The sequence below is a fragment of the Gymnoscopelus braueri genome (assembly GCF_963280865.1).
Source record: "Gymnoscopelus braueri genome assembly, chromosome: 1".
NCBI classification, from domain to species: domain Eukaryota; kingdom Metazoa; phylum Chordata; class Actinopteri; order Myctophiformes; family Myctophidae; genus Gymnoscopelus; species Gymnoscopelus braueri.
The window spans coordinates 46,176,214-46,203,882 of NC_137603.1; the positions used below are offsets into that span (position 1 = coordinate 46,176,214).

At 41.0% G+C, this 27,669-nt stretch overlaps 1 protein-coding gene across 1 annotated transcript in view; it reads right to left on the reverse strand.

Moving 5' to 3' along the window:
* The window catches only part of LOC308074200 (CUB and sushi domain-containing protein 1-like), a gene marked incomplete at its 3' end in the record, with an annotated part of 656,606 nt that overhangs the window by 214,587 nt on the left and 414,350 nt on the right, over positions 1-27,669 (reverse strand). Inside the window, exons 13-20 of the mRNA XM_080413541.1 lie at positions 17,712-17,894; positions 17,237-17,422; positions 15,787-15,927; positions 6,751-6,872; positions 5,939-6,011; positions 3,325-3,463; positions 2,447-2,634; positions 1,945-2,133 (exon numbers count right to left, since the gene is read on the reverse strand). Of these exons, the coding sequence (XP_080269667.1) occupies positions 1,945-2,133; positions 2,447-2,634; positions 3,325-3,463; positions 5,939-6,011; positions 6,751-6,872; positions 15,787-15,927; positions 17,237-17,422; positions 17,712-17,894 (1,221 nt within the window). The remainder of the gene's footprint in view (positions 1-1,944; positions 2,134-2,446; positions 2,635-3,324; positions 3,464-5,938; positions 6,012-6,750; positions 6,873-15,786; positions 15,928-17,236; positions 17,423-17,711; positions 17,895-27,669) is intronic.

Sequence of the window (27,669 nt, forward strand, 5' to 3'; positions counted from 1 at the left end):
TCCTGCTAATGTGACAGCTGCTTGGTGAAATGTCATTAAAGAGCGACATTGAAAATGTCACAGTGTCCCTTTAAAAATGAGTCATGTGTTGGACGCGGTGTGAAGCCGCCGCTTGCTGTGCCTACTCCCTCTACAAAGTTGGAGCATCTCCACCTCGCCCTTCGAATTGAATCATTTTCATGCACAAGATCAGATAAGACAGTGCATATTCATCTCCCATGGTCACGTGGGGCTGGTGAGCGGAGGCTTGGCAGTCTGAGGCAGCCTGAAAGCCAGTGCTGAATGCAAAGTGCCTGCCGGTGACCAGTGACCATCTGTTACAGCGACGCCCGTTGACCCGTATAGCCTACTAGAACCATGCTCTCCCGGTGGGGTCTAGGAGAGTGGAGATTGAGTTCAGAGCCGTGAGCGTAATGGAGCTAATGTTATTCCTGTCAGCTGCCAGCGACCATCATTTACACAAAGTGCAGCGGAACACATCAATAGACAGTATTTAAAAAAACTGACACATTGAAAGACGTTGATTGACTATTTCTGAATTTCTGTGAGCTGAAAAGCACAGCTGTGTGTAATTTTAATATTTCAGATGATTTCATGAACTAAAAAATAGGGTTGGTGTTGTCCCTTTTAATCATCTCAAAGTTAGAAGCCCACTTAATTATTTTAATATTAGAGCATTGATTATCAATAACGTCTTAATAGGGTTAGGTGTGGTAGTCCTTTCATGCCAAAGGGTTTCAAGAATGCAATTTGCAATAAAATCCACTCCGTTTTTCAGAATCGATGACAGCAAAAGACACTATCTTTCTCCATTTCTCAGTTCTCAAGTTTGAGTACAACTGATATACTGTAGCAAAATAGGTTTTTCAGAAAACTGTTAGGATTTAGAAGACATTTGTAGAATCGGCCTCAGGTCTTAATGGGTTAAGTCGCACTAATTCCCAATGAGCTCTGACACAAAAATAGCTGACAAATATAGTTTTTTTTCTCTTTTATCTGCGTTATCACAGTAAGCATGAATGCCAGAAACCAAATCCTAATGACAATGTCCTCCAGTGGCGGATCTCAATGAAGGTACTGCTGCCATGAGCACAGCAGCCTCTCCTCTGTCATGGTTGTTTACCTTTATTTTGTGCTCAAAGCGACTTTGAGCACCTTTTCAGTGCTGCCTGAATTTTTATTTGTCGGTCGAACGGTCGCAAAAAAAATTCATTGATGAGCGGAGCTCCTCTCCAAATGTTGACCTGTTTTCTCCTTGAGGCGCCAAGAGCACTCTGCCAAAAAACACTAGCCACCAAGAGTGCTAAAATGTGAGGGCGTAATGCTGGGAAGAAGAGTGCTCCAAGCACTCCGTCTTCGCCATAGAAATGAACATGGCAGAAAGGCGCTGGCAGCTCACAAAATATTTTCAGCGGACACAGTCCTTAAGAGAATAGTCAAGTCAGCTGTGCTTAGCTCTGTGTAGCTCAACTCTGCTCTGTTCGTAAACAGCTTCATGGGAAATAAGGGCAGTGTGAGCTACTGAAAACGATATATATATATATACACCATGGCTGTAAGATAGGGTAGCTTGCAGCCAGTGGTACTCATTATTTTTAATGAGGAACACTATCAATGCTAATGTGGAGACGACAATGTAAGGTGTATTTCTATCCCATTCATCTCTGCTCTGTTCACTTCTGCCCCTTTCTTCAGAGAATATGGGGTTTCCCCTCCCTTGAGAGGTGTGTGTGTGTGTGTGTGTGTGTGTGTGTGTGTGTGTGTGTGTGTGTGTGTGTGTGTGTGTGTGTGTGTGTGTGTGTGTGTGTTCTGTTCCAAGGTTGCCTGTGATTTGGTTTCAAGTGCTGTCATATAGATAATGACGTGAGAAGTGGAAAAAAAAGAATGCACGGGAAGAGAAGTGGAAAGAGTAGCTAAATATGTAAACACATAAGAGTTTCTCACCATCACAGCTAGGAAGTGGATGGCCCCACTGATGATTCAGCTCGCACATGATTGGCTCTTGGTCGCTGAGGGTGTATCCGTGGTCACAGGCAAACGAGACTTGAGAGCCAATGGCGAAGTTGCTGCCATGGCGACGCCCATTGACCGGGATACCAGGGTCAAGACAGGAGTCTGTCTCCATCATCACACCTGAGACCACAGACATGCCCCACGGAGTCAGTTTGAGTGTAAGTGTGTCTTAGTCTTACGCATGTGCTACAATGCAAATAATCATGAAGCTATCCAATTTGACTATCTATCATCCATCCATAGTATACATCTACTGTATCCATCCATCCAACCTTTGTGCCACTCAGTCATTTAAAAGCATAAACACAATATTCTACTGCACCTAAGATGGGAAACCATGGGCTAATTCGGGGCAAGGGAGTGAGTGAGTGAGTCAGTCATCATAAGTCAGTCAGTCAGTCAGTCAGTCAGTCAGTCAGGATATCAGTCTTACTTTCATATCTAATGCTGAATCCCACAGCAGAGCGGCTGTTGTCAGTGGTAAACAACAGGAACAGGAAGTTAGAGGTGGAGATCAGGAAGTGAGGTGCCTGGGTTCCATGGTATTCACCAATCAAAGCAGAGGAGACGGAGGAGCCATCTCTGATCTCCAGTGTGTCGTAGTTGACCTCTGTCTGGAATCTACAGTACACACACACACGCGCGCAGCGCGCACACACACACACACACACACACACACACACACACACACACACACACACACACACACACACACACACACACACACACACACACACACACACACACACACACACACACACACACACACACACACACACACACACACACTAACCATTTATTTATGTCCACATAAAGGAGAAACATGCAGGGACACTAATGTTATAGGTGCAGTGAGGTTATACATTCACAAAATCATGGCATGTGTCTTCATGATACAATAAGCATGTCACTCAGTACTCTATGGGTATAAGTAACAGCATCTCCGCCATATATGGCGGCTGCCAATTATAGCAGAGACAGCACAATACATTGCCAGCGTTTTTGCCTCCTTTATGGGCATCCCAAGTTGTTGAAGCCCTGTAACAACCAGTCTGTCACACACGCAATTCAATTCAAACACACACACACACACACACACACACACACACACACACACACACACACACACACACACACACACACACACACACACACACACACACACACACACACACACACACACACACACACACACACACACACACACACACACACACACGCCCTTGCAGGTCCATTTGGTTCCATTTGTACTCTCCCAGAGCTAAATTAACACTCAGGATTTCACAGTGCAGAAACCATCATTCAAACTACCTATCAAAGTGTATCTTCACTGCGTGGTCTGGCTGTGCTTCGATCACCCATTGGCAGTTGAGAGAATCTCTGTAAAAAGAGGGCCAACCAGGAGACAGCAGGACACCTGTAGGAGCGGTGAGGTGGCCTCCACATGGAGCTAGATCCAGAGATGCACAGAGACAGACAAACATACACAGAGAAAGAAGAGAAATAACCTTAATCTCTCATCAGCAAAACCACACAATTGTTTCTGCACAAATGTTACTGATACGGTACTTTATGAAAGAAAAAGAGATGTCAGCCATTTTGCTAAAATCAATTTTTGAGCTTTTTGAGTTATAAAGGTTTAAACCAAATCAATTTTATAGCAACCCATGGGACAAATTCTAAATGATGAAAAACTAATAAATAAATAAGATCTTGAGAATTCCCAATCCCTGAATGGAAGAGTTATAGCAAGTGGTGAAGGTAATGTCTTCTACTGTTTTCGATCATAAAATAAGCTTGGTTTGGGCTACAATAGGAGTGTCTTGTAGTGTTGACATGGTATTGGTCAATACCTCTTTGTCACAATAGATACACAGACACAGCCTCTAGATCAACCTTGTCAGTTACAGCCACTAGTCCTTTCATCTAATTCAAAGAATTAGTCTTTGAATTCAGTAGTCAATATCGAAAAATAATTCAAAGGGGATGGTCGGTCTAGGAGACAACACACTGTAGACAGAGAGTGTGGGGGACGAGCTGTTTATCCTTTTGTTTGTAATGTAATAGTACAACGATCATTCTATATTAAAAGGATATGCATGTTAGGGATGAAGCTCACATGCAATAAAAGCTCCAGCTGTGTCAAACTGTAACAATCATTAATTTGATTGGTGCATAATGAAGATTGTAAATAATCCCCCAAATAATTATGTCCAATCCACAGGACTTCTGTACTCTATAGTGCCATAAAGAAGGATGAAAGGGACAATGGCGGTTTTAACAAGGGAAGATTTTTGTTTACCATTTTTATTTCAGGAGGCATCCCCTTGCGAGGGTCGTCCCCTCGCATCCCCTCTCAAATTGGCTGCTCGTAGGCATGGGATCGCAAATAAATCTAAATAATCCACACAATTCTATTTCTATGCTGATGATACTATCACTTTTAGCTGTTCATTTGCTCTCATCCAGACTCTGCAGACCTGCTTTTTGTACAGTCCCAGAGGTATCAACCGAAGCATACGTACTGTAGACAAAAATATGGTTACACTATGTTTACAACTCTAAAACCATACATTGAAAAATAAGTCTTGCATTTAGCAAGCCATTTAAATCTAAAAAAACTTACTTAATCAACTTCTGGTATCTAGCATCCTGCTGTATACTGTATATAAATGGATCTGGCAAGTGGGTGGCATTGAGTTTATTGCTAGCTGTAAAGCCCTCACCCACCATTGCACCTTGTATGCTAGAGTGGCCATCACTGTCGACACAAAGAATAAGTCATTCATACACCTTCATTTACAAGTCCATTCTTGGCTTGTTCCACGTGTCTTTGTGCTCCGTCATCTCTAAAAACTTGGAGGGAAGCTACTGCCTTCATTCACAGTCTTGCTGACTGTCCCCATGGTCCAAACCGAATCAGGCAGAATAGCTTTCATGTACTTTGTGCCCTCTGCCTGGAACTTGTTGCAGAGCAAGCTAAAACTAAAAGTGCTGGCCTCTCTTAATATCCCTGTGAAAGGCGTTGAGGATGACACCATTGGGAGCCGTCTCTGCACTGCCAAGACGAACTCAACATTGACTTGACTCCAATTCCTAACTGCACCAAACTATTTCTCTACTTTAAGTACTAGACTATCTTGTCTGTGTTTTATAAATTTTTATTTGCAATATATTGTTGTCTTTTGTTCAAAACATATTTTGGTTCTCGCTGCTGTCATTATTTGGCCAGGTCTACCATGAAAAAGCGTTGTTCTTTTTCAATCCTAGAATAATTTAGGAATAGGAATAGGAAAATAGGAATCATTATAATACTAAAACTATACGTGCCATCAGTGAGATTTGTACCATAGCATTGCCACAAAATAAACAAAATAACTGCTTTTCTATTTACAATAAGCAAGTAGCAGAGCAGTGGTACAGCAATAATATTAGGGTACCACTTTGGCCTGATTAAATCACTGCGGGAGACACGCAATTATCTGTCCCGGTTCTACAGGATGATATTTTCCAGCCTCCCACATTTATTTGGCTACAGCTCATTTCAATTTGATTGTCTGCAGCATCCCATTTATTAACAACAGGCAGCACTTAATAGTGCAATTTAGGCTACTGATTTAGAAAAAAATACCTAACCATAAGTAGGCTACGTGTTGAGGGCTATCAGACTAAACTTCAAAAAACACTGACATAATGCTACATTCATAGCCTTTTTGTTACTGCTTTCCATATAATGGTGTATCTGGTATGGTTGCATCTCTGCCAGTTGTTGCATGTTGCATATACTGTACTGCATGCTCAAAGAAATGTAAACATGAATAGCATGCATTATGTGTGTGTGTGTGTGTGTGTGTGTGTGTGTGTGTGTGTGTGTGTGTGTGTGTGTGTGTGTGTGTGTGTGTGTGTGTGTGTGTGTGTGTTGTACCTTCACAGCGTGGTACGGCAGCAGACCAGATGACATTTCCCTCCTGGATGATGCAGGTGACCTGATCTGACCCCTAAACGGCAATTATGTTGTCATAGTTTTAACATATAATGTTGCAACATAATATGTTTTTCATTAAAGGTAAGGTAAAGTGATACGTTTTGGTCAAAACTTTTTCGTTAAAAGGTTAAAGCACTATATTGTGATAGTAATTAGCATTCCTATAGAGTGTTTGTTCAGTAGCAGGGGTTTCTGTGTCTCTCCAGCTCTTTAATAAACAGGGGAAAAAAATCCGTTTGATGGCCAATCTTCAGCCAATCAGGAGAAAGTACCCATTTATCAGCTCTAATGCTCCAGTTCGCTCTCTCCTGATTGGATAAAATTGGTATCTCGACCTGAAAATGCATTTTCTGTTTAATCTGCTGGAGGAACGGGGAGAAACCTGTGACTGAACAAACACTCTATAGCAATGAGTACTATCAGAATATAAAGCAATTTAACACTTATATATAACTTATTATTTATACAAAATATATAACTTACCCTACCTTTATAAATATATAATTCATATACTGCAGTGTACCCTAGGGGTACGGAGAAAGTGGAAAATGGAAGAAAATAAATAACTTTACTGCTATGTTTCATGATAAAACATTGACAAACTTTCTTTCAACCCACTGACCTGTAAAATGAAATCAAACACTTGACTCTCTTACAGTCTTCTAAGCAAAATATTGTAGTCGGGTAAAGGGAAAGGGGGTATTGAAGCCAAAACGTTTGAGAACCACTGCTATATTTTAGCTCTTTATTACCTGTGTTCTGATGAATCCCTGGTCACAACGAAATGCCACAGAGCTGCCTAGCTGAAACAGGTCTCCAAACCTCTGACCATTAACAGGAACCCCTGGGTCATGACATTCATTCTGACCAAATGCTGCAGAGAGAGGAGGGGAGGAGCAGGGCCCATTGGTTAAAAAAAAGAAGCATTAGCATTAGGCATGTAACGATTCACTCAACTCGCGATACGATTCGAATCACGATACTAGGTTCACGATAAAAAAAAATTTTTTCTTACACAAATCCAGCCCAGCCACACATCTTCCAGGCAGCGCCAATCAACTTTGCTGTATTTCTTTTCCCCTGTTCCGTGCCTGCCTCGTGTCTCTGTACCTGACACACCTGCTGCTCTGCTCATGCGTCTGCAGCTAAAGCTGTATGCATTAATTATCACGACATGCTGACACTCCACCGAGGATGATACACAAGGTAATGAGGCTTCAGCGCTCTGTGACATAATGATGCGTTTGGAGATGGCAGTCGTGCGTATTTTGGAGCCGTGTGCTACAGCACTTGACAAATGTAAAAGCACATCTACAAGAAGTTGCTCTTTCTTTGTGGACTTCCTGTTTCAAAAAGCTAGAAAGCAGAGTGTCTGATTGACTGATTGAAGCAATACGTTGTCATTTCTGCCTCTATTGTGTTTTATATTATTATAATTTGAACTTGTATTGACGGCATAAAATGTAGTTGTTTTGATTTGAAAATAGACCTGACTGTAAGGACACTATATCGGTGCTGAAAATTATGCTGGGGGGGGGGGGGGGGTGATCCAAGCCTGGGGCCCTGAAAAGTCTTAATCCAGCCACGAACAATTGGACAATGCTTCGAATGCCTGTAACAAACTCCTCCGAGTCTGGCAGTCTGGCAACTGCTAGCTTTCTTCAAGGCCTGTGTCAAAAGCATCCTGTTATATGGTGCAGAGTCATGGACTATGAAGAAGGAGCTAAACGACCGTCTAGACGGCACATACACAAGGATCCTTATGTGCCAACAAAAGAACAGGTCTGTGCCGTGGTGAACTACCGCCAATAACAACAACAGCAGCACGTCTTGGTCGTGACCAGCAATCTTTGCTGGTCACGACTACACTATCGTGCACAGGATCAAGTAAGAAGTAATATGGGATATCCTGCTTTGGCGGCTCCCCTAATCGAGCAGAGGAACCAGGCTATTGGTATAGAAGCCAACACTGTCCCCCGACGCAGGGTGGCCGCTGATGTGACTAATTTCAAGGATCAAACCATCAAACCTTATGGAAATGCCCAGACCAAATCTGTACATAAAAGCCATTAGAAAAGCTCAATATAATATTGAAATGCTCATTCATTGTGCTTGCATAACGCATGGTCACACATAACATAGTTATTTGAACATTAGCCTATATTTAGGGTTAGGGTTAGACATAATTTTAGACATAACCCCATAATTAGACAGGGTTAGACATAATGTTAGACATAATTTTGGCAGTTTTTTGTTTCCTTGATTTTAGAAAAGAAAGGAACTTTGAGAAAGAACGGAACACACGGAACAGCCCAAACTGTACACTCGGTCTATAAACCAAGAGGACATAGTGGCATGCTGTGCAGTCGTTGCGAGATCGAGATGAACAAGGCACCCGCCGCGACTCTGAGCAGAGCAGCAGCTCAGCTCAGTTGGCGGAGCCTGGCGACATGTCCTCGGCTCTTCTGACTTCCTCCACATTATTATCCTTTCCACCAGTGCTGTTGGAGGGCCCGCTGGTGCTAACAGCAGCCACCGGGCTCCGCCAAAATTCTGTCAACTGCCGTTGCGTCTCTGTACACAGCATATATTTATTATTTTACCGATGGTAATGCCTCGGGCCTCAACGCAACGGCGTTCCCTGCGTCACACGGTGGAAAGACGAGGCATCTAAGAAATTACAGATTTGCAACATAGTAAAACAAAGTATAAGCTCCATCATAATATATGCATCATTTGTTAGTTTTTGTTTTTTGCGTGTTTATTTTTATTATTTTTTATTAGCCCCACCTGTCTTTACGGATCCATAAGGGCACAAGTCTCAGCATGTAATTGTCTCCGCCAGGCCGAAATGCATGGCGAGATAGTATGTTTTACCCCCTGTCCGTCCTTCCGTCCGTCCGTCCGTGTGTCCGTGTGTCCTGTCCGTGTGTTACCAGCTAATCTCCGGCTTGCTGCGAAACTGTGCACACACACTCCCTGGATGCCAATTCAGAACCTCTGCCTCAAATTTTTCACATGGGCCTGTTATAGCGCCACCTGGAGGCCGATTTGTGCAAAACCCATTTTTTTATATTACTCCTACAGATTTTATCCAAACGTCATGCAAATCGGTACACAGTATCTCTATAGTCATGTGATCAACACGGATCTGTCCGATTTCCCATATTCCATCCTCATTGGCTAAGGTTGCCTTCCAAAATTTGCAGGATTGGTCCGTTTTGAACAAAATGCCTCAAATCATGAACGCAGCTTGTGATTTCCGTGAAATTTCACAAACACATTCCCACTAGGCCGAGGAAGAAATGCCACCTGACATTTTTCACAACAGCCTCATGGTGGCGCTATAAAAGGCTGATTTGTGTTTTTAACTATAACTGCACCGATCTGCGTGAAACTTTGCACGCACACTCCCTAGAGGCCAAGGAAAAACATCCGCCCTGCATTTTTCACATTTGCCTTTCATAGCGCCACCAAGAGGCCGACTTATGTAAAACACATTTTTGGATATTAAGCCTTCACATTTTATCCAAATTTCACACAAATCGGTACACATGATCTCTATAGTCATGTGATCAAGATGGAACTGTTTGATTTTTCATATTTCATCCTGATTGGCTAACAATGACATCTAAAGTTTGCAGAAGTGGCCCGTTTTGAACAAAATGCCACAAATCATGAACGCAGCGTCCGATTGAGGTGACACTTTACAAGCACATTCGCACTAAGTTGAAGAACAAATGCCACCCTTTAACATTGCCCTATTATAGCGCCACCAGGAGGCCAATTTTTTCAAAACTTTTCTTTGTTGTATTACTCCTACAAATGTTGTCCAATCATCATGCAAATCGGTACCCATTATCTCTATAGTCAAGTGATCAAGATGGTTCTGTCCGATTGTTCATATTCCATCCTGATTGGCAAATTCCGAACATTGTTGGCCCACAATAACCTACCTGACCTGGCGGAGACCTGTGCTCCGAGGAGCACTTTTTCTAGTTTCAAATGTTTTTGTATGTACCGAATACACTGTTTCTTAATGTCTTTGTTAGGTGTGAGGACGGAACCAGAGAAACCAAATTACTATAACATTGCCGTCACTGAATATGACATTTCCACAGATATGGAAATATGCGAATGGAATTATCTCTGTGTGTATTCAACCCTGTCATGTTTAGCTTATATTAGTCATATTCCAGAGATTAGCCTGATCCCACCTAGAGCATACACCCTGGATGGACAGGTGCCCTGGGTTTGTTTGCTAATGATTTAACAGACGAGATGAGAAAGAGGGAGGGTGAGAGCGAGGGAGAGAGAGAAGGGGGGACAGAAAAGAAAAGGGGGGAACGATGGACACCTCCCGAGAGCTACAGAAACCAAAGGCTTTATAACTCATTTCAGACCCCATTAAAAATGACATTCTCGTGTGCGTGCGTGCGTGCGTGCGTGCCTGTGTGTGAAACGTGCAGAAAGAATGTGCACAAGCGAGGTTGATGCACACTCAGAGAGAGAGTGCATAAGAGAAAGGTAGAAAGAGAAAAGAGAGAAGAGTCGAAGACTGAGCTTTAAAGACAGATTTGGTTTACGTGTGTCTAGAATACTGAATCTTATCCTGGTCTTATTTGGGATGTGCTTTTTATATGCATCTTTAATAACCCACTTTCCAATATCCCAGAATCTTTGTGGTCACAAATATTATCTGCTCATGTCTGTAGTTATACTGTACAGCCAACGTATTTGCTGAACCTTTATATCGGTCCTTCACTTTTAGTGCTCACTGAGAAAGCAAGGCAAAGCAGGTTGTATTGTCTCTACACATGTATTATTATTCCAGACAGTACCTTAATCCGGTTTCTCCCACTGTAGCTGAGCTTATCCAGGCTATTGTAAACAGTGTTTATATGCACTAGGGAACTAACAACACACTTCAATATCCTAAATATTAAGTTGATATTCATGTTGAGAAAGAAAGAAAGAAAGAAAGAAAGAAAGAAATATATCACCTACAGTCTCACGCAATTATGTGTAAGTCATATATTTCAATGTGGAAAGTTTGAATGCAAATTTAATCACGTAATGGCCCCTTGGCCTCACTTCTGCAAAAAACATTAAAAATGCATTTAGCCATACATACAGTGAACATTACAAAAACATTTCCAAATTGCATTTATGAACTAATCTTTCATCAAGCAGTAAAAACAAAACAAAAGCAAATTAAAAACAAAACAAAACTTAAGATCAATTCGTATTAAAGGTGTGTGTGTGCGTGAGTGAGTGAGTGAGTGAGTGAGTGAGTGAGTGAGTGAGTGAGTGAGTGAGTGAGTGAGTGTGTGTGTGTGTGTGTGTGTGTGTGTGTGTGCGCGCCTCCATGGGTACTGCTCCAGTATGCTTTTTGTGTTATCCTTTTAGCACAATAGTCTATGTCTTCTGCGTATTTCAACAGGGAATTGCGGAAATGTAGTGACTTCAAACTCACAGTTTGAGTTTGACATCACACCCATACTGTACACTAATGTATTTCCCCGGAGAAATACACACAAGACATACAGTAGGGTATGTGATGTAGGCAAGAATCTGGGACGTTTCTCCTTAATGAGAACCAACATAGTAATGATTAATCAGTAACTGATTAAGTTTAAATCATTAACCAACAATGATAATTATTACTCTTCAGAGACAGTCAATCACCAGTCATGTAATAATTTCTTCAAAGGTCATGTACATCCATCCAGCCAAGCCAGGAAAGGTCAACCCTTTGGCCAGCGACCAAATCTTTTCTTCTTTTTTTTATTAGCCCATCAAAGGATACCTTTTTCTTTAAAGGACTTAATTATTGTTATGTAGATACGTTACAGTACGTTACGGTACGTTACGTTATGTTACATTATGTTATGTTAATTTATGTCTACTCTACACAAAATATTGTATTCTTTCTTCTCACATTGACAGTTTATGGGGTGCATGGTTTAACACAGTGGGAATTTGGCAGTCCAGTCGTATTCATTTATGGTAAAACCTCCCATTTACAGAATTATGTTATTCATGAATATATACAGTAGAATTCCTCTAGTCTGCACACATTATTATTCATGGCATTTTGAAATAATAATTTGGTCATCATTATAGATCATTGTGATCCAACTATTACCATATCCTTTTCATTACAAAAATGGTACACGGTTTTTAAGTCAAAAGCAATCCAAAAACAACTAAAAACTAAAAATATTTCCTTGGAAATATTGAAATGAATGATTCCAATTTTCTGGCTAGCCCTGTGTGCAAACCACAACATGGACTGTGGCCAGTGGTAAAATACATTTCCCCTCGGGATTAATTTACATACAAAATGTATTGATGAATAAAAATATATGGCTGCGCTCCATCCTTCTATAAGCTGTTCATAAGTCAAACGTTGTCTTTTGTTTACTGATGAACCATGAACTCACTTGCCCTCAATATGCCATTTGCATAAACTACTGGATTTGCTTACTAATAGTAGCTCAATCTAACCAAATGTACCCACTTTTTACATGACAGACTACTAGACTACATTGTTTTACTCAGCCTACAATGACACTCCAAGGAACTATTGCCAATACAATATTGCCAATCAGTGTTGGAAAAGTTACTCAAAACCAGTTATATATTACCTACTACTAGTTACTTGTTTAAAAAGTAATATCTTTACATATTACTCCCTGCCAAAAGTAACTCGTTACTTATTACTTTACTTTACTTTTTTTTTCTCGCCCCCAGTAATTGCATCCCTTCTCCCCAAAAGTCTTACTTTGCATTTTCAACATTAGCAGTTGTATTTTTCTCTTTTCTGCGGCCTACATTGTAAAATCCTCATTGTTGATTTAACTCTGAAAAGTGTTCTGTACACATGACATAATACTGTAGGTCCATTTGGTTCCATTTGTACACTCATTTGAATTAAATTAACAGTAAGACTTATGAATTCATGACTTACAGACTAAATGAAAACCATTTGACTATATATTGAATACCAAGAGAACCACCAAGGCTCGTGAAAATAGTAATAACTTACTTTTGGAATATAGTAAAAGTAATATTTATTACTCAAAACGTGAAAGTAATTAGTTATATTACTAGTTACTGGAAAAAGTAATAATATTACTTTAAGTTATATATTACTTTAGTTACTTTCCAACACTGTTGCCAATACAAATTTCCCGTACAAAAACAAAACAAAAAAAACACACAATTTGTTCTGCGACAAAGACAGATTCATAGGTGTACATGTTGTGTCTAGAATATTGAATCTTATCCTGGTACAGTCTTATTTGGTATATGCTGTTTATATGCATCTTTTATAACTTACTAGCCAATATCCAACTTTCTTTGTGGTCACAATTATCTGCCTATCTCTGTAGTTACATCAGTAGAAAGGCTGGTAATGTTCTTGATGCTTTTGACAGCCAACATATTTGCTGAACTTTTAAATCGGTCCTGCTAGCCATTTCAATGGATGTTGGATGCATTGTCTCTACATGTACGGTATCATTATCCCGGATAATATTGGAATAGAGAGAGAGAGGGAAACATGCATATAACGTTACAAGATTTGTTACTCACACAGATTTGTGTGAGTAACGTGTTTGTGTGATATGGTATGGTAATATGGTGCTTGCAATTGGACAGGTTGCATCATGATGGGCCTCAATCACCTGGCATCAGCCGACCTGCAATGGGGTAATTCAGACAGCTGCAATTTATTTCTGCAACGTTTTAAAACCGTTTCTTCGCGTCGCAAATCATTGGTCTGAACTAGGCTTTAGGATTAGAATTAGGGCCTTTTATCAAACACACTGTGACACCAAAGAGGGGGGAAAAAAGAGTTTCGTATTTTCATCTGTCATTAAATGTCACCTCTTTCGAGAGAATTTGAGACAAGGTTCTTTGGGAGTAACTGTGTGCAATCGAGCAGCACACATGGAAATTGTGGAGAATTAATCAACATTAGCGCAGGTCATCAGTCAGTGAAAACTAGTTAAACTCGGATGGACAACGGCTTATAATACACAGTCAAATCTGCAGCGTTAATTTATCAATTTTTTACTCAGAGAGTACAAATGTAACCAAATGGACCCATCCGAGTTAAATCAACGCTCAGGATTTAACAGTGTAGGCAACATTATTCAGATTCAAAGGAGACGGATAGGCAGACATATAGGAAATGTCAAGCTCCGAACAGTTGATCAGTGAGGCAAAACTTGTCAAGGTCAAGTACAAATGATGGTGACGCTGTCAGCCTGATAGCTTATTGCATGTATTACTCTGCCTGGGTTGATGTAAAACCATGCCCTCCAGCCAGAGCTTGAATTGAGTGTATTGGAGATGGGTCTGAGGTGGCAGCCAAGAGAACACGACTAGGCTTGTGCCCAAAATCCATAAAAAGGATAATATGACACTTTGAATTTTAGTTGTCAATTTTACTTCACTACACATCTGTCAAAAGTTTGTCCTTAAAGGAGGAGTTCACCCAAAAAATTACTTATTTTCTATCAATTGCACACCCCATGAAACCTTGAATCCATGGATTTATTTGTGTCTTTGTCGCATTCCTAAGCTAATAATTTGATTCCCGTCTCCTACCGGCTAATGTATCCGGTAGGAGACACAAAGTAGATTATTTGTGTCTCCTACCGGAAATACACACGGTCATCAAATTATTGTCTTAGGAATGCCACAAAAACAAAAATACAAAAATGAAATCAAGGCTTCATGGGGTGTGTAATTGATAGAAAACAAGTCATTTTTTGGGTGAACTCCTCCTTTAAGTTTCCCTCAGATGGATATTTGGCAAGGTTTATCTTCATTCAAGTTAGGGGCCACAGCTAGCTTGTAACATGTACTCTATGACATGTACATCCCAATGACCACAAAGGAAACAATAAGAGAACTGTGCTCCTCTGAGCGCAAATCTCTGCCAGTCCAGGCACACAAGGAAGCCGCGAGGAGAAATAAGAGTTCATACAACGGACGGTGCAAATGTTCATGTTTGTGGTGCCACCTACTGGCAGAAGTGAAAGCGGTTTTGGAGGTGCGCTCTATAGAGGCCCCTTAAAGCTTTCATGACATTCAGTTTTACAACACATTAAAAGTGTTTGTCATGGTCCTTCAAACGTGTATAAAAAGTTTTAACTGAAATTTCCACTCCAGTTAGCCATTGCAGGTGTTTTTCTCTCACATTTCTAAAGCCTTTTCAACTGCAATGAAAAAAGAAATCTTTGCCTGCGGGTGTCGCTGTTGAGGGATTTTGCCTGTCAATCATCGCCTCTGCTCCGCCCCCCCCCCCCCCCCCATCTTTTTTGATGCCATTGTCACATGACTCATGAGACCATTGCCTAATTTGGGGAGAGAAATCATGTTTCTACAACAAACAGTGACCTTTGTAGTTTGTAGCATTTGTGGCACCCCCTATGGGTGTAAGTGAAATCGCTTTTGGCTTTGCGTTGTTTAGAGGCTACTCAATTTGTGATTCAAATTTGGGGCAGATCGGACGCTGTGTTCATGATTTGTGGCATTCTTTGCAAAACGGGCCTCTCATGCAAACTGTAGAAGACAATCGTAGCCAAAACACATGGACAAGGGTGAAAACACTATGCCCACACCTGGGCTTTACGTCCTGGTGGAGATAATAAGTCCAGCAATTGTTGTCATAGTGAAAAACTGTACAGAACAGAGAGGCAGACAGACAGACAGACAGACAGACAGACAGACAGACAGACAGACAGACAGACAGAAAGACGGACGATGCATACTTGTATAGCTGATATTGAAGCCTTTCCCAGTGTTGGAATGGTCAGATTGAAACTCCAGTCTCATTATGTGTCCATTAGAAGCAATCTGTGCTGGAACGTCTTTACCAGAGAATGTTCCAAAGGTGGTGGGCTCAGACAAACCTGGAAAAGGTAGCATTAAGAGCAGTACTTTAATAATTAAACCCATTACACATTTATTGTTTTCTACTTCACTTGAAGAAGATGGACTCTGAAAGAGCTGCAGAGATGTTCTTAGATTGAAGACCCTGAAAAACTTGAAATCCCTAAAACAGTTATCTGCTGATTCATACCTTTTATGCACAGTCAATGATGCGACACACACACACACACACACACACACACACACACACACACACTCCCCCAAACACAATATATTTATTACATAAAATTACCAGTGGAAAACCGAATTATAAATTATCCAGACAATTAGAAAGGCCTAAGAGTCATGAAATAATTCAAAAGAAGTCATCGACAAAGCAATGGACAGTGCGGAAAAAAAGTGCAGAAAACACAGCAGGCTACAGTATTTCATCCAATATCAGTATCAAGTGTTACTGCAGAGAAAGAGAGAAGATCAAATAACTTGATTGTTTTATTCCAATAATGTTTGACACTTCTTTGATTTGAATTGAAACTCTATAGGTCCTTTATATACTGGAGTCTGTATCAAATATAAATTTCAGTCTTTGTTGAAGTCACCAATGTCATTCAGAGAAGAATTACAGGAAAAACTTTTTTTGAAAGTAAAGAAAATAGGTTTAAGGTTTTAATCTATCAGCAGTCAGTGATATATTACCACGTTCAATAAACTGACACTCAACAGATTTCAGCACCAACTGAGGAAAAGGCTGAAACCAGCAGATTAGTGCAACTTCACCAAGTCCAACAGGGCTAATTGCCTTGCAATTTGGGGTGTTTTGGGAGGAAATAATCTCACAAAACAACTCTGTTTACACCCATCCAATTAAACCCACCTTCATGTTTAATGACCTGCCAGTCAAACTGGCTATTTTCTCGAGTCAGTTGAATTCAATAGCCTATAATATAACCGGCAACAAAGCTGTGATTTCCCAGTGTACCGTGTAGAGTACAACATTAAAAAGGTATTAACACTGAAATGATAAAATGCTACATAAATTAATAAATATATGATCCACCTATCCATGCATTAACCACTTAAATCCTATATACTTCATCATATGACAACTTGCTATAGCCGTCGTACAAGCTCAGAACACGGTGACAGTCTTGTAGATCTGCTATTTTTGAAAAGAAAAGAGAGAAAACTAAAGTAAATCAATAAATTCGTTTTGGAAAACTGATAGGCCAGGATTAATGTGGTTTACCAATCCATCTAATACTGTAAAGATTTATCTTTGGCTAATGTTGCAGATTATATTACCATCAACATTGGAAGATATGACTATACCTTCATCCTTGACCACCAGCCAGTCGAACTGAGGCTCCAGCTCGAAGTCAGAGAAGAGGAGGTGAATACGGCTCCCAGGTTCAGAGATAATCAACCACACACAGTTCAAGTTATTCCCATACTCTTCTGGATAATTTGGGGACAATATTGTCCCTGATGGGGCCGTGAAGTTGAAGAAACATGAGACTGTAAGAGAGAGAGAGAGAGAGAGAGAGAGAGAGAGAGAGAGAGAGAGAGAGAGAGAGAGAGAGAGATATGAGGGGTATTAAAACTTACACCAAGATGTAAGGAAGAGAGAGAGAGAGAAAGAGGGGGGAGCACAAAATAGAGAAGAGAAGAGAAGAGAAGAGAAGAGAAGAGAAGAGAAGAGAAGAGAAGAGAAGAGAAGAGAAGAGAAGAGAAGAGAAGAGAAGAGAAGAGAAGAGAGAAGAGAGAAGAGAAGACCACAGATGGAAGTGTTGTACTGTATACTCACACACACAGCTTGGCTTGTTTCCTGACCACTGATTATTGTGCTGACATGTGATACTCCTCTCGCCCACCAGTTCAAAAGCTGACTGGCAAGAGAACGTCAGCACATCGCCATGGAGAAAACGATCCCCTCCACGACGACCAAATACTGGCACCCCAGGATCACCACAACCTCCACGATCGATCTCTGTAATACACAGAAGCACAAGTGTTTTCATGTTGCCTATTAATGTCAATATGTAACATAGTGACACACTGTAAGTGATTTGTGAAAAGCAACCTGATAACCTAGCTGACACTTATATTCTGCACACTCTCCATTGCGGGTAAAAAAAGAAAAAAACATTTTACGGGTATTATTTATGTATTTATTTGTACTGCAATGTGATGCCAACTACAGCCAATGATTGTTGTCAACAAGTATTCCTGACTTTGTCAAGTGCTTTTAAATAGATATGCTGATGAGCTACAGTACATGCTACTACCAGCAGTGTATCCTAATTGAGTGTCAAGAGAGCATGTGAATGTTGTTAGCCATCATGTTAGCTAAGTCTAACATTGCCAAACTACTAAAGTTACAGTATGTGATAATAAGTTCCCCTCAGGAATATATTTAGTATTCATGCATGTCTTTGCTTCACGTTATTTGTCTCTCTTTCCCTTACCTGCCATCTTCCTCTCATTTTCTCCATCAACTTTGATCCTCTGTCTATCGTTCACTCCCTCCCACTCTCTCAATTACATTGTTTATTGGATGTCAGATGATCAATAATATTGACCATCTGTTCTCCAGTTATTGTCCAAATACTACAGAGAGAACTGAATCCTTCCCATAAGACTTTTTGACTGTTGCTGTTTTTTTCTTTCTGGATTTTTAGGACTAATTAGGCAACTGTTTTTTTATCAGTCATAAGTTTAGGTATACAACTTAACTGGTTCAGTTAGAAGAAACCATGTCATTCTCAAAACACCCACAAAAGAGTGAAATGCACCCATAACTGCATTGCCAAGCATTGCCCCTTTCTATGAAAATTAGCCTCATTGCAGGAGTGAAACAATTTTCTTCCAACAGTTGGTGGTAACTGAAGCACATTTATAAAGGCTGTCACGTCCATACTTTCCAGTGATCAAGCATTACTATAGACTATAAAAAGGCGAAGCCATCGTCATGCCAGGCATGCTCGTGAGCAGAATAGGACTCTCTATAGTAGAGGAGTGTCAAACTCATTTTAGGTTGCTGGCAGGTTACAGGATATTTACTCGCAAGTCACGCCCCATAAAAACGGGACCACAACCCAAAATGGGTCACAACCCTATGTTGAAACACTGCCATAGATGAGCAAATGGTGACCTTCTTCCTGAGCAGAGTCAAACCTGTGGCCATGACATGATCAGAGTCAGTGTTTAAAAAGTCTGCTTCACTCAGTTAAGTGGGGTCTTTAACAAGGTGTTTCAGTGCCTTCTGGAATGGCTGAGGGAACATAGGCATGACCCCGTGGACAAAGTACTCAACCCCAGACAGTACTTATACAGTAAGTATACCTGTAGATACCGTGGTCAGATATTACTCTTTTTTTAAGTGAAAGTTGCTGTCAAATAGTATTCAAAAGTAGATGCTTTAAATAATACTTCTGTATTCAAAAGTACAATTTACAAAGTCAATTTTCTTTTTATTATTTAATGTAAAAATGTAGACATTTTCCTAAAAATAATAGTGAAAGGTTGGTTATTATTAACACATTGCATGCCAATCGCGTAGATCTACGCGAACCTATTTAAAGCCGCAGCGTGCCAGTCGCGTAGATCTACGCGAACCGCCGATTCCCATGTTAACTCTTTGACTGCCAGAGTATTTTCATAAAGTACTCCCCCAGTGCCAGCAATTTTCGTGTTTTTTTATTTTTATATTTTGAATTTTTCTCATGAAAATAATTTAAGGACACATAATGTAAAGACCCAGCACAAATCCGCCACTAGAGCGCAGCACATGACAGCTTTGATCATGTCGTTGGGTCTCTCTCACCCTTCTTCATAGATTAGACAAGGAAAAACATGAAAACGGATGTGACGTCCCCCCCATTGTTTTGATCGGCGAAAATTACGTTGTGATATACGACGGCGATGACTGATCGTCACCCAGACCATAGATTATAGAAGAGAAACTGTCCGTTTGTCCGTCATACCGTGTGAAAGACCGTTTATTTACCTATTTTGGACGAAAATGACTGGGGAAAAGAATCAAAAACCGGAAACGGAATCCAGGTCATGAAACCGGATGCAGATGTCCGTGAAGTAAGTGGAACTCGAGAATAACATTGAATATTAAGCAGCATAGCGCAATCAGAGATTAAACAATGAACGCGCGTCCAGCGCGTCGAGCGCGTCGACGGCCAACTGGACAAAGTAGCACTTGACGCGTTATCGCGTCGTCCGCAGTCAAAGAGTTAAGTGCCCCAGGTGCACTTTCCGAATTTTTTTGATCCATTTCCGTTTCCGGTTTCCGGTCCGAAACGGAATTATTCGGGTTCCGGTTTTTTCGATCGTATCTGCTTCCTGTCTGGGATCCTGTTTAAAACTCGATTTTCTCTGGTTGTTGTTTTTCTCCTCGCTGATCACTGTTTACCGTTGATCGGCTGTAGCTTCAAGATGGCGGCACGGATTTGGAAACTGTTTTCGCTGGCCGTTTCTCACGGATCCGCTGTGTGTTTAGAACCAAATGAACGCGCACTTTTAACTTATTTAGCGAGGTCTGTGGCGACATGAAAAAAACTAAAAAACAACAATAAAACGCTGGCACTGGTGAGTACATTATGAGATTAAACTCTGGCATGGAATGTGTTAAAGATGGATCTTACATTGCTTCAGTCATCAAATACATTTCTGTAGGCCTACTTTTTGTGTTTTAGTGGATGAAATTGTACCCATCATGTTCCAATGCTAGTAAAGCAAGCCTGATAAAAGTATCAAACTCACAAAATTCACCAGAAACACAGGAAATGACATACTACTCTGTTAAAAAGAATTCTGGGCGAGCCCCCCCCCCCCCCCCCCCCGCAAAAAAAAAAAAAAAAAACTTAAAGTCCAATGTTGGCAGCCCTGGGTCAACCCAATACTGGTTTTATGGATTTAAGAGTTTTATTTGAGAGTTTTTTTTAACAGGTGCTTGTAAAAGGTTTTAAATCCAGTAAGTTGATTTTAAACAAAGGGCTCCCCAAAGGTTGTGTTTATCCCCTGTTCTCATCTATGTTTACACTAGTAATCACCAATAAAATCTCCCGCAGCAGTGAAGGAATGACACTATTAAAGTACACCAATGACATACTGTCCATCTGAACAGGCAGTAAACAACCTGGTCCGGACATTTCGGGAAATGGCGGAGCTGTTAGGGGTTAAGTGTCTTGGCTCAGGGACACTTTGACACGTATACTGGGCAGGCTAGGGAGCTATGTTAACCAGAGGTTAACATAGAGCAAGTAGCTGTGCCGTGTGAGAACAAATGCCTCTTTTCCAACCCCACAGTATCGAAGGGCAGCTGGTGGAACAAGTATCTCTTAAATACCTGGGGACGGAGACAGACACCGCTTGTTCTTTTCCCAGCACACTGAAAGCCCAGCAGCGCCTCTACCTGCTGAGGAAGTTCAGCTCTTTTAAAGTCATTTTAACCCTGGTTTAAATGGACCCTGGACACTAATTTAATCCATACTCACTTCAACATGTCACCCTGTTGCAGTGCCCTCACCACTAAACACAAATCAAGACTCTACCGCATAACTAGTGAGGCCAGGAAAATAATTGGTTCACCCCAAATTCCCCTATCTGAACTGGACACCCGGTCAGTGATCAGGAAAGTCACCCCTCTCATCCCCTCCACAGTCCCTCCAGTTACTGCCATCAGGTCGACGCCACGTCCCACAGGACTGGAAAAACGTCTTAATCTGCAATCATCACTGTGCATTTAAAAATAGGCACAATAGATTCTGACCTCTTAAAGGGGAAATCCACCCATTTTCAATATTTAACTATGTCATTAATATAGCATAAAGGAGTTGTGTGGAAATAAGAAAAAATTAAAAAAAAAATTAACATTGCAAAAAAATGTAACATTGCAAAAAAATTAACATTGCAAATTACACTGTGATGACTCATCATGGTGTAATTTGCAATGTTAATTTTTTTGCAATGTTACATTTTTTTGCAATGTTAATTTTTTTTTTAATTTTTTCTTATTTCCACACAACTCCTTTATGCTATATTAATGACATAGTTAAATATTGAAAATGGGTGGATTTCCCCTTTAACACTTTTCTTGTGAGTTGTAGTTTTATCTGTGTGTGTGTGCGTGCGTGTGTGACTGCGCATAAATGGTATGAATCAGCAGATAACCGTCAGGGACTTGAAGTGCCCCAGCTAAGAACATCTCAGGGAAGAAAACAGGTATTTCAGAGTATTTCTTCTTCAAGTGAAGTAGAAAACAATAATTGTGTGTGTGTGTGTGTGTGTGTGTGTGTGTGTGTGTGTGTGTGTGTGTGTGTGTGTGTGTGTGTGTGTGTGTGTGTGTGTGTGTGTGTCGTAAATGCGTACTATTGAGTGGCCCAATCAGCTCGTCTTGAAACGAGGGATGATTAATGTGAGAGAATCAGAGTGATCTATGAAGAACATGTATTGAAAGGAGATAATGGAGAGCAATTTAAAAACCACTAGAAGCACCTTGAAATCTATTCTATAGCTGACAGGCGCTGGCTTCAGTGGCAGGAATTAGATTGTGAGGCGTGCACACAAATTCTGAGGGATGTGTTAGTTAAAACTAGAAAGGTGTAGTCTAAGTCGAGTCGAGTGCATGGCCACTGGCCACACACAGCTCCAACTTAGTGGTCAAGTTCGCTGACAACATGACAGTGACAGGCCTGATCACTAATGATGATGAGCCTATAGGAGAGAGGTGCAGAACCAGACACAATGGTGCCAGGAGAACAACCTGGCTCTTAAAGTTTACAAGACCAGCTGATTGTGGACTACAGGAAGCTTGGCAGAGAGCACACCCCCATCTGTATATTGATGCTGTTGCAGTAGAGATTGCAGGTCAGTGACTTCTCTGCGGCCAAATCACTGAGAAAGTGACACCTGGGATACTCACCTGGAGTATACAAGGTACAACAAGGCCTCTATTATCTCGGGTGACTTCAGAAGTTTGGTAAGGGCCCCAAGATCCTACGGGCCTTCTACGGAGGTACCACCAAGAGCATCCCGGCTGGCTTCATCATTGCCTGGTATGGATTGGGAACTCTACTGACCTCAACCACAAAGCATTGCGGAGGGTCGTGTGGACAGCCCAGGATGTGAGCTTCCCTATACCCAAGACATGTACGATGGACATTGCCTGAGCAATTGAAAGATCCTATAGCCATCCCAAACACAGATGCTACCAATGGCAAGTAGCTTCGTAGCCACAGAACCAAGGGCAGATTTCAAAATAGCTACTTTGCATCGACAATCAGGTTTATGAATGAAAAAAATATACTATGCTAATCCCCCCGCTCCCCCACCTACCACAAACATAGGGGAAAGGAAACTCTTTTTGTTTCCACTCCAGACTGCAAATCATTTAACCTCCAGTGAAATAATGTGCCTCATGGGGGGACATTTCAAAAATATAACATTTCATGTAAGGGGGCATCCAACAGGACCTTGTAAAACAAATTGGACTTGACATTTCCAAGACTATAGGGGTTTAAGTGCTAGGGTCTCTGTTGGAGGCTGAGGGGCTGTTGCTGTTTCCATGTTAGCAGAAATGTCTGTGATCTGCATCACTGACCCACCTTCTCTTCATTTCTACTTCATGCTTCCCAGATTCCCTCTGCTAAGTCGTGGCAGTCAGCGGAACCCACACCCTTGCTCAGCTTTGTTAATAAACTCACCCTTAAAGACTTCATTAAATGGCTTTTTTGCTAGCTAGTAGCTACTGTATGCTGCTAAGTTTTCCATCTGAAATAGAGGCGTGTTGTGCCTCAACCAATCACAGTCGACGGTTCCGTCCCCTCGGGCTATGGGATCGATGAAAGTAACTGCAGCTGTGTCTCGTGCAGAGAGAGAGGGGTGCAGTGCTGATTCTGGTGAAGCACATTTGTTACTGCGTTGCATATTTCTTACCTAATGTTTTCTGTAAGATATCTTTGGCTTATAATGACATGTTCAAAATAGGGACGCCTAGGGTTAAAGTGGTTAACTCATTTTAATGAGAGGGGAGGCCTGCTTGCTGCAACATAACAGCTGGATTATTGGCATAATGCTAGACACGGCAATACAAAGATAATCCTCCACTTTTATTTCAAGGGATAAGAGTATTTTTAAATTCACGCTTGAGGGCCAGTTTTATATTCACCCGATTTCTGCACAGACACACGCTCTTTTTCTATCAGTCTTTCTCTCTTAGAAAAGAAATGTAGCTTAAATGTATAGTAATTTGTGGTCTTGACTTAGTAAGTAAAGTGTCATGAGCTAACCTTTTTCTAGCATTTGTTAGTTGTTTGTCTACAAGCGTTGTGAGCTTGTAGATCATAAATTTTCGCACTGTAAGTCCCACCAAAGGACTTACAGTAAGTGGATACAACTATCGATTACTTTCTTATCAATTATTCTATTGATTACTTTTTCGATTAATCGAAAAATCGAGAAGAGTGTTTTATATATGAACAAATTGATTTACCACTTTAGCTCTATTTCATACTTCGCACAATGGTGTCATACAAAAATACTTGCATCGTGACACGTTGTGAGCTTGTAGATCAGCTATTTTCACAATTTTTGAAACTTTAAAAAACGTTTCATCTATAATGACGTGTCCATAATAGGGATACATTACTAATCTATTATTTTATTAAATTATCGATTATTTTTTATAATCAATACAATCGATTAGTTCAATTAACTGTGTCACCCCAGTGGTTAACTATCAATCGCTACAATTAGACAGGGAGGCCACATTGTTACTAGACTAAAAGTAGTCACCTACATACTCACCTACAGGCCTTGTTACCAGGACATCAACGAGTCTTTACCCATCATTACCACGATACCATTCCTCACACCTCACAGCCTATTGTTTCTTATTATTATAAGTAAGTGCATTTACATTTTTGTTTTATTTTTGTGTAGTGTGGCCGGTCAGCCACAGGGAGGCACATTGTCTGGTTTCAGTGCATGTGTGTGCCTGTGTGGGTAGGGTACAGGTGAGATGCAGTATTCATACAGGTGTGATTAAGTATGAGAGGTTGTGATTTTTCTAAGGCACTGGTTGTCAAAGTGGAGTCTAGGGACCCCCCCAGGGGTCCTTGAGGGGGTTCCAATGGGTCCCCCAGCAAAATGATTTTTGGTTATTTGAAAATAGCAGATCTATAAGCGTGTGCGTTTGTGCATATCCAGTGTCAGGGTCACATGAGGGTCAAGGTCAAAATGATGTAACTGGCCATATCTCAGGAAGGGAAACGTAGAACAATAGATGTTGGTGCAGGCGAGTATAAATTGTAATTGAATTAAAATGATCTATCCATCTATCTAGCCTCTCTTTCTAAAATCTGACATTCTATCAAAAGTCTGTCATCTTATAAGACATTCTTCACCATACTCCAGGATTCGCTTGAGGCAAATACATTTCAAGGTGACTGATCTCTGTGTCTCTGTGCGTGCGTGCGTGCACGCGTGTATGTCTTTGTGCGTGTATGTCTGTGTGCGTGTATGTCTGTGTGCGTGTATGCGTGCCGTGCATGCATGTGCGCGTGTATGTGGCCCCTAGCTACCTGTCACACAGCTGAAGAGTGTCGAAATGGATTGCAGAGATGTTGAGCCCCCAGTAAACCTGTCATTATGATGGTAACTGTCTCTCTTGAGAGCACACTTTTCTTTCTCTTTCTTTCTTTCTTTCTTTCATTCAGTTAAAAATGTACACTCTCATATAGTTACAAATGGATAAATTAACACATTGCGTGCCAATTGCGTAGTTCTACGCAAACCTAAATAATTGTGCAGCGTGCCAGTCGCGTAGTTCTACGCGAAGTGGTCTTTTTTCCGCAGTGACACATTTCATTGTACGCCTCCCTCGCAGTGACACATTTCATTGTAGGCCTCCCTCGCAGTGACACATTTCATTGTAGCACACCGGAAACGGAAATGTCAATCGAAGATTTTCGTTCCCATCCGCCGCCGCTCTAAAGCCTCTGCTAATCCGCCATTATCTCGGTTGTTGTTTTTCTCCACGCTGAACGCTGTTTAATAGAAACTGCAACTACTGCAAAATGGACGATCGCCGATTGAAACGGTCTTCTCTGGGCCACTCACACAGCTACCCTGTGTGTCTACAAACAGTTGAACGCGCGATCTTAAGGTATTTAGCGAGGTCTGTGGCGAGGTTAAAAAAAAAACAACAACAATAAATCGCTGGCACTGGTGAGTACATTATGATATTAAACTCTGGCATGCAATGTGTTAACAATGAAGGTTTTACTGTGTATTAAATTAAATACAGTTTGAGCAGGATATTCATCACAAACAGGACATCCTGGTCAGTCTGATGCAGTGATATTTTATGTTGTTCACTTAACCCTGGCCGGCAAATCTGCTCAGAGAAGCGTGACTAAGCATGACAAATGTGCCAGCCAGGTACAGGCTGGTTCACAAACATAATTATTGTATTTTAAGATCGAATCAAGACATAATTTGTATTTTTTTCCCAGTCTTTCAACATGTCCTACATGAACTTATAACATATTTGTAACTGGCACTGTCACAACAGATCGCAAAATATCAAGAACTGATCACCTTATGATTCTGATGAACTCTGTTGAAATACAGAGACTGATAGCAGCGGTTTATCTGCTCCTTAACTGGAGGGACTGAATCAATGAAAACCTTTCACACTCAGATACACATGCTGCTTTGAGAGTCAGGGCAGCTCCACCCACACATGCGTGCACACACATACATACACATCCTGTACACACACACACACAATTATTATTGATGCCAAAGGAAACTATAGGCTTTCACACTTTCAGTTTCGAATGTGGAATACCCCCGCCTTAATGGATGCTGTCCAATCGATGATGCTTGTATGCTAAGTTAAATGTTAACAAGTTGCATGCTGTGAGTGTTCTAACAACATTAACCCTGGGCTCTGATTTTGTGTGCAACCCAGGGCTTACTCTAAGCCGTGGGTTAATAAATAAAGTGTGAAATGATGTTAAGCTAGGCCTTCACTTTCTGTAGCCTAGGGCTTAGAAATGTACGTGTGAAAAAAAAGGTCTCAAAAGGAAAAATGTAAAAATATTCAGATAAGTTATCAGACAGGTTCTCCCCGATGTCATCAGATAGCATTATGCTTGTTTTCTTCAGGAAAGTGTTGTTCATGCTCACCAAATTACATTAATCTTGAACTATTTACAATCAAAGTACCAAGACACGCATGCTTCCACACACCACAGTAAAATCCTCAGTGTTAATCTATCCATTTGTAACTCTGAGTGTGTACAAATGTGTACACAGAGGACAGAGGACGGGGGACTTTACTGTGCAGGTTTTACAGCCACAGAGCTGATTCCTTGCTACAGCAGTCATTTTTATGGCTGATACAGCATCAGCAGCATCACTATATCAAACATAACTAAGCAGAACCAATATATACATTGCTGCATCACCTCCTTGTCTTCTTCATTACTCTCTCTCTCACTCTCTCACACTCTCTCTCTCTCATCAAATTATCTAATCAATGTATCTTTCTTTTTTTCCTCCAGACCCGTTTGTGTCTTTCTGATGATGATATATATGTTCCCTGTCTGTCTGTCTGTTACTATGTGTGTGTGTCAGTCAGTGTGAGTGTGAGTGTGAGTGTGTGTGTGTGTGTGTGCGCGGGCGGGCGCGCGTGTCGTCTGTCTCCCCCTAATTTCCTTTCTCATTCTCTTCCTTTATCTCTC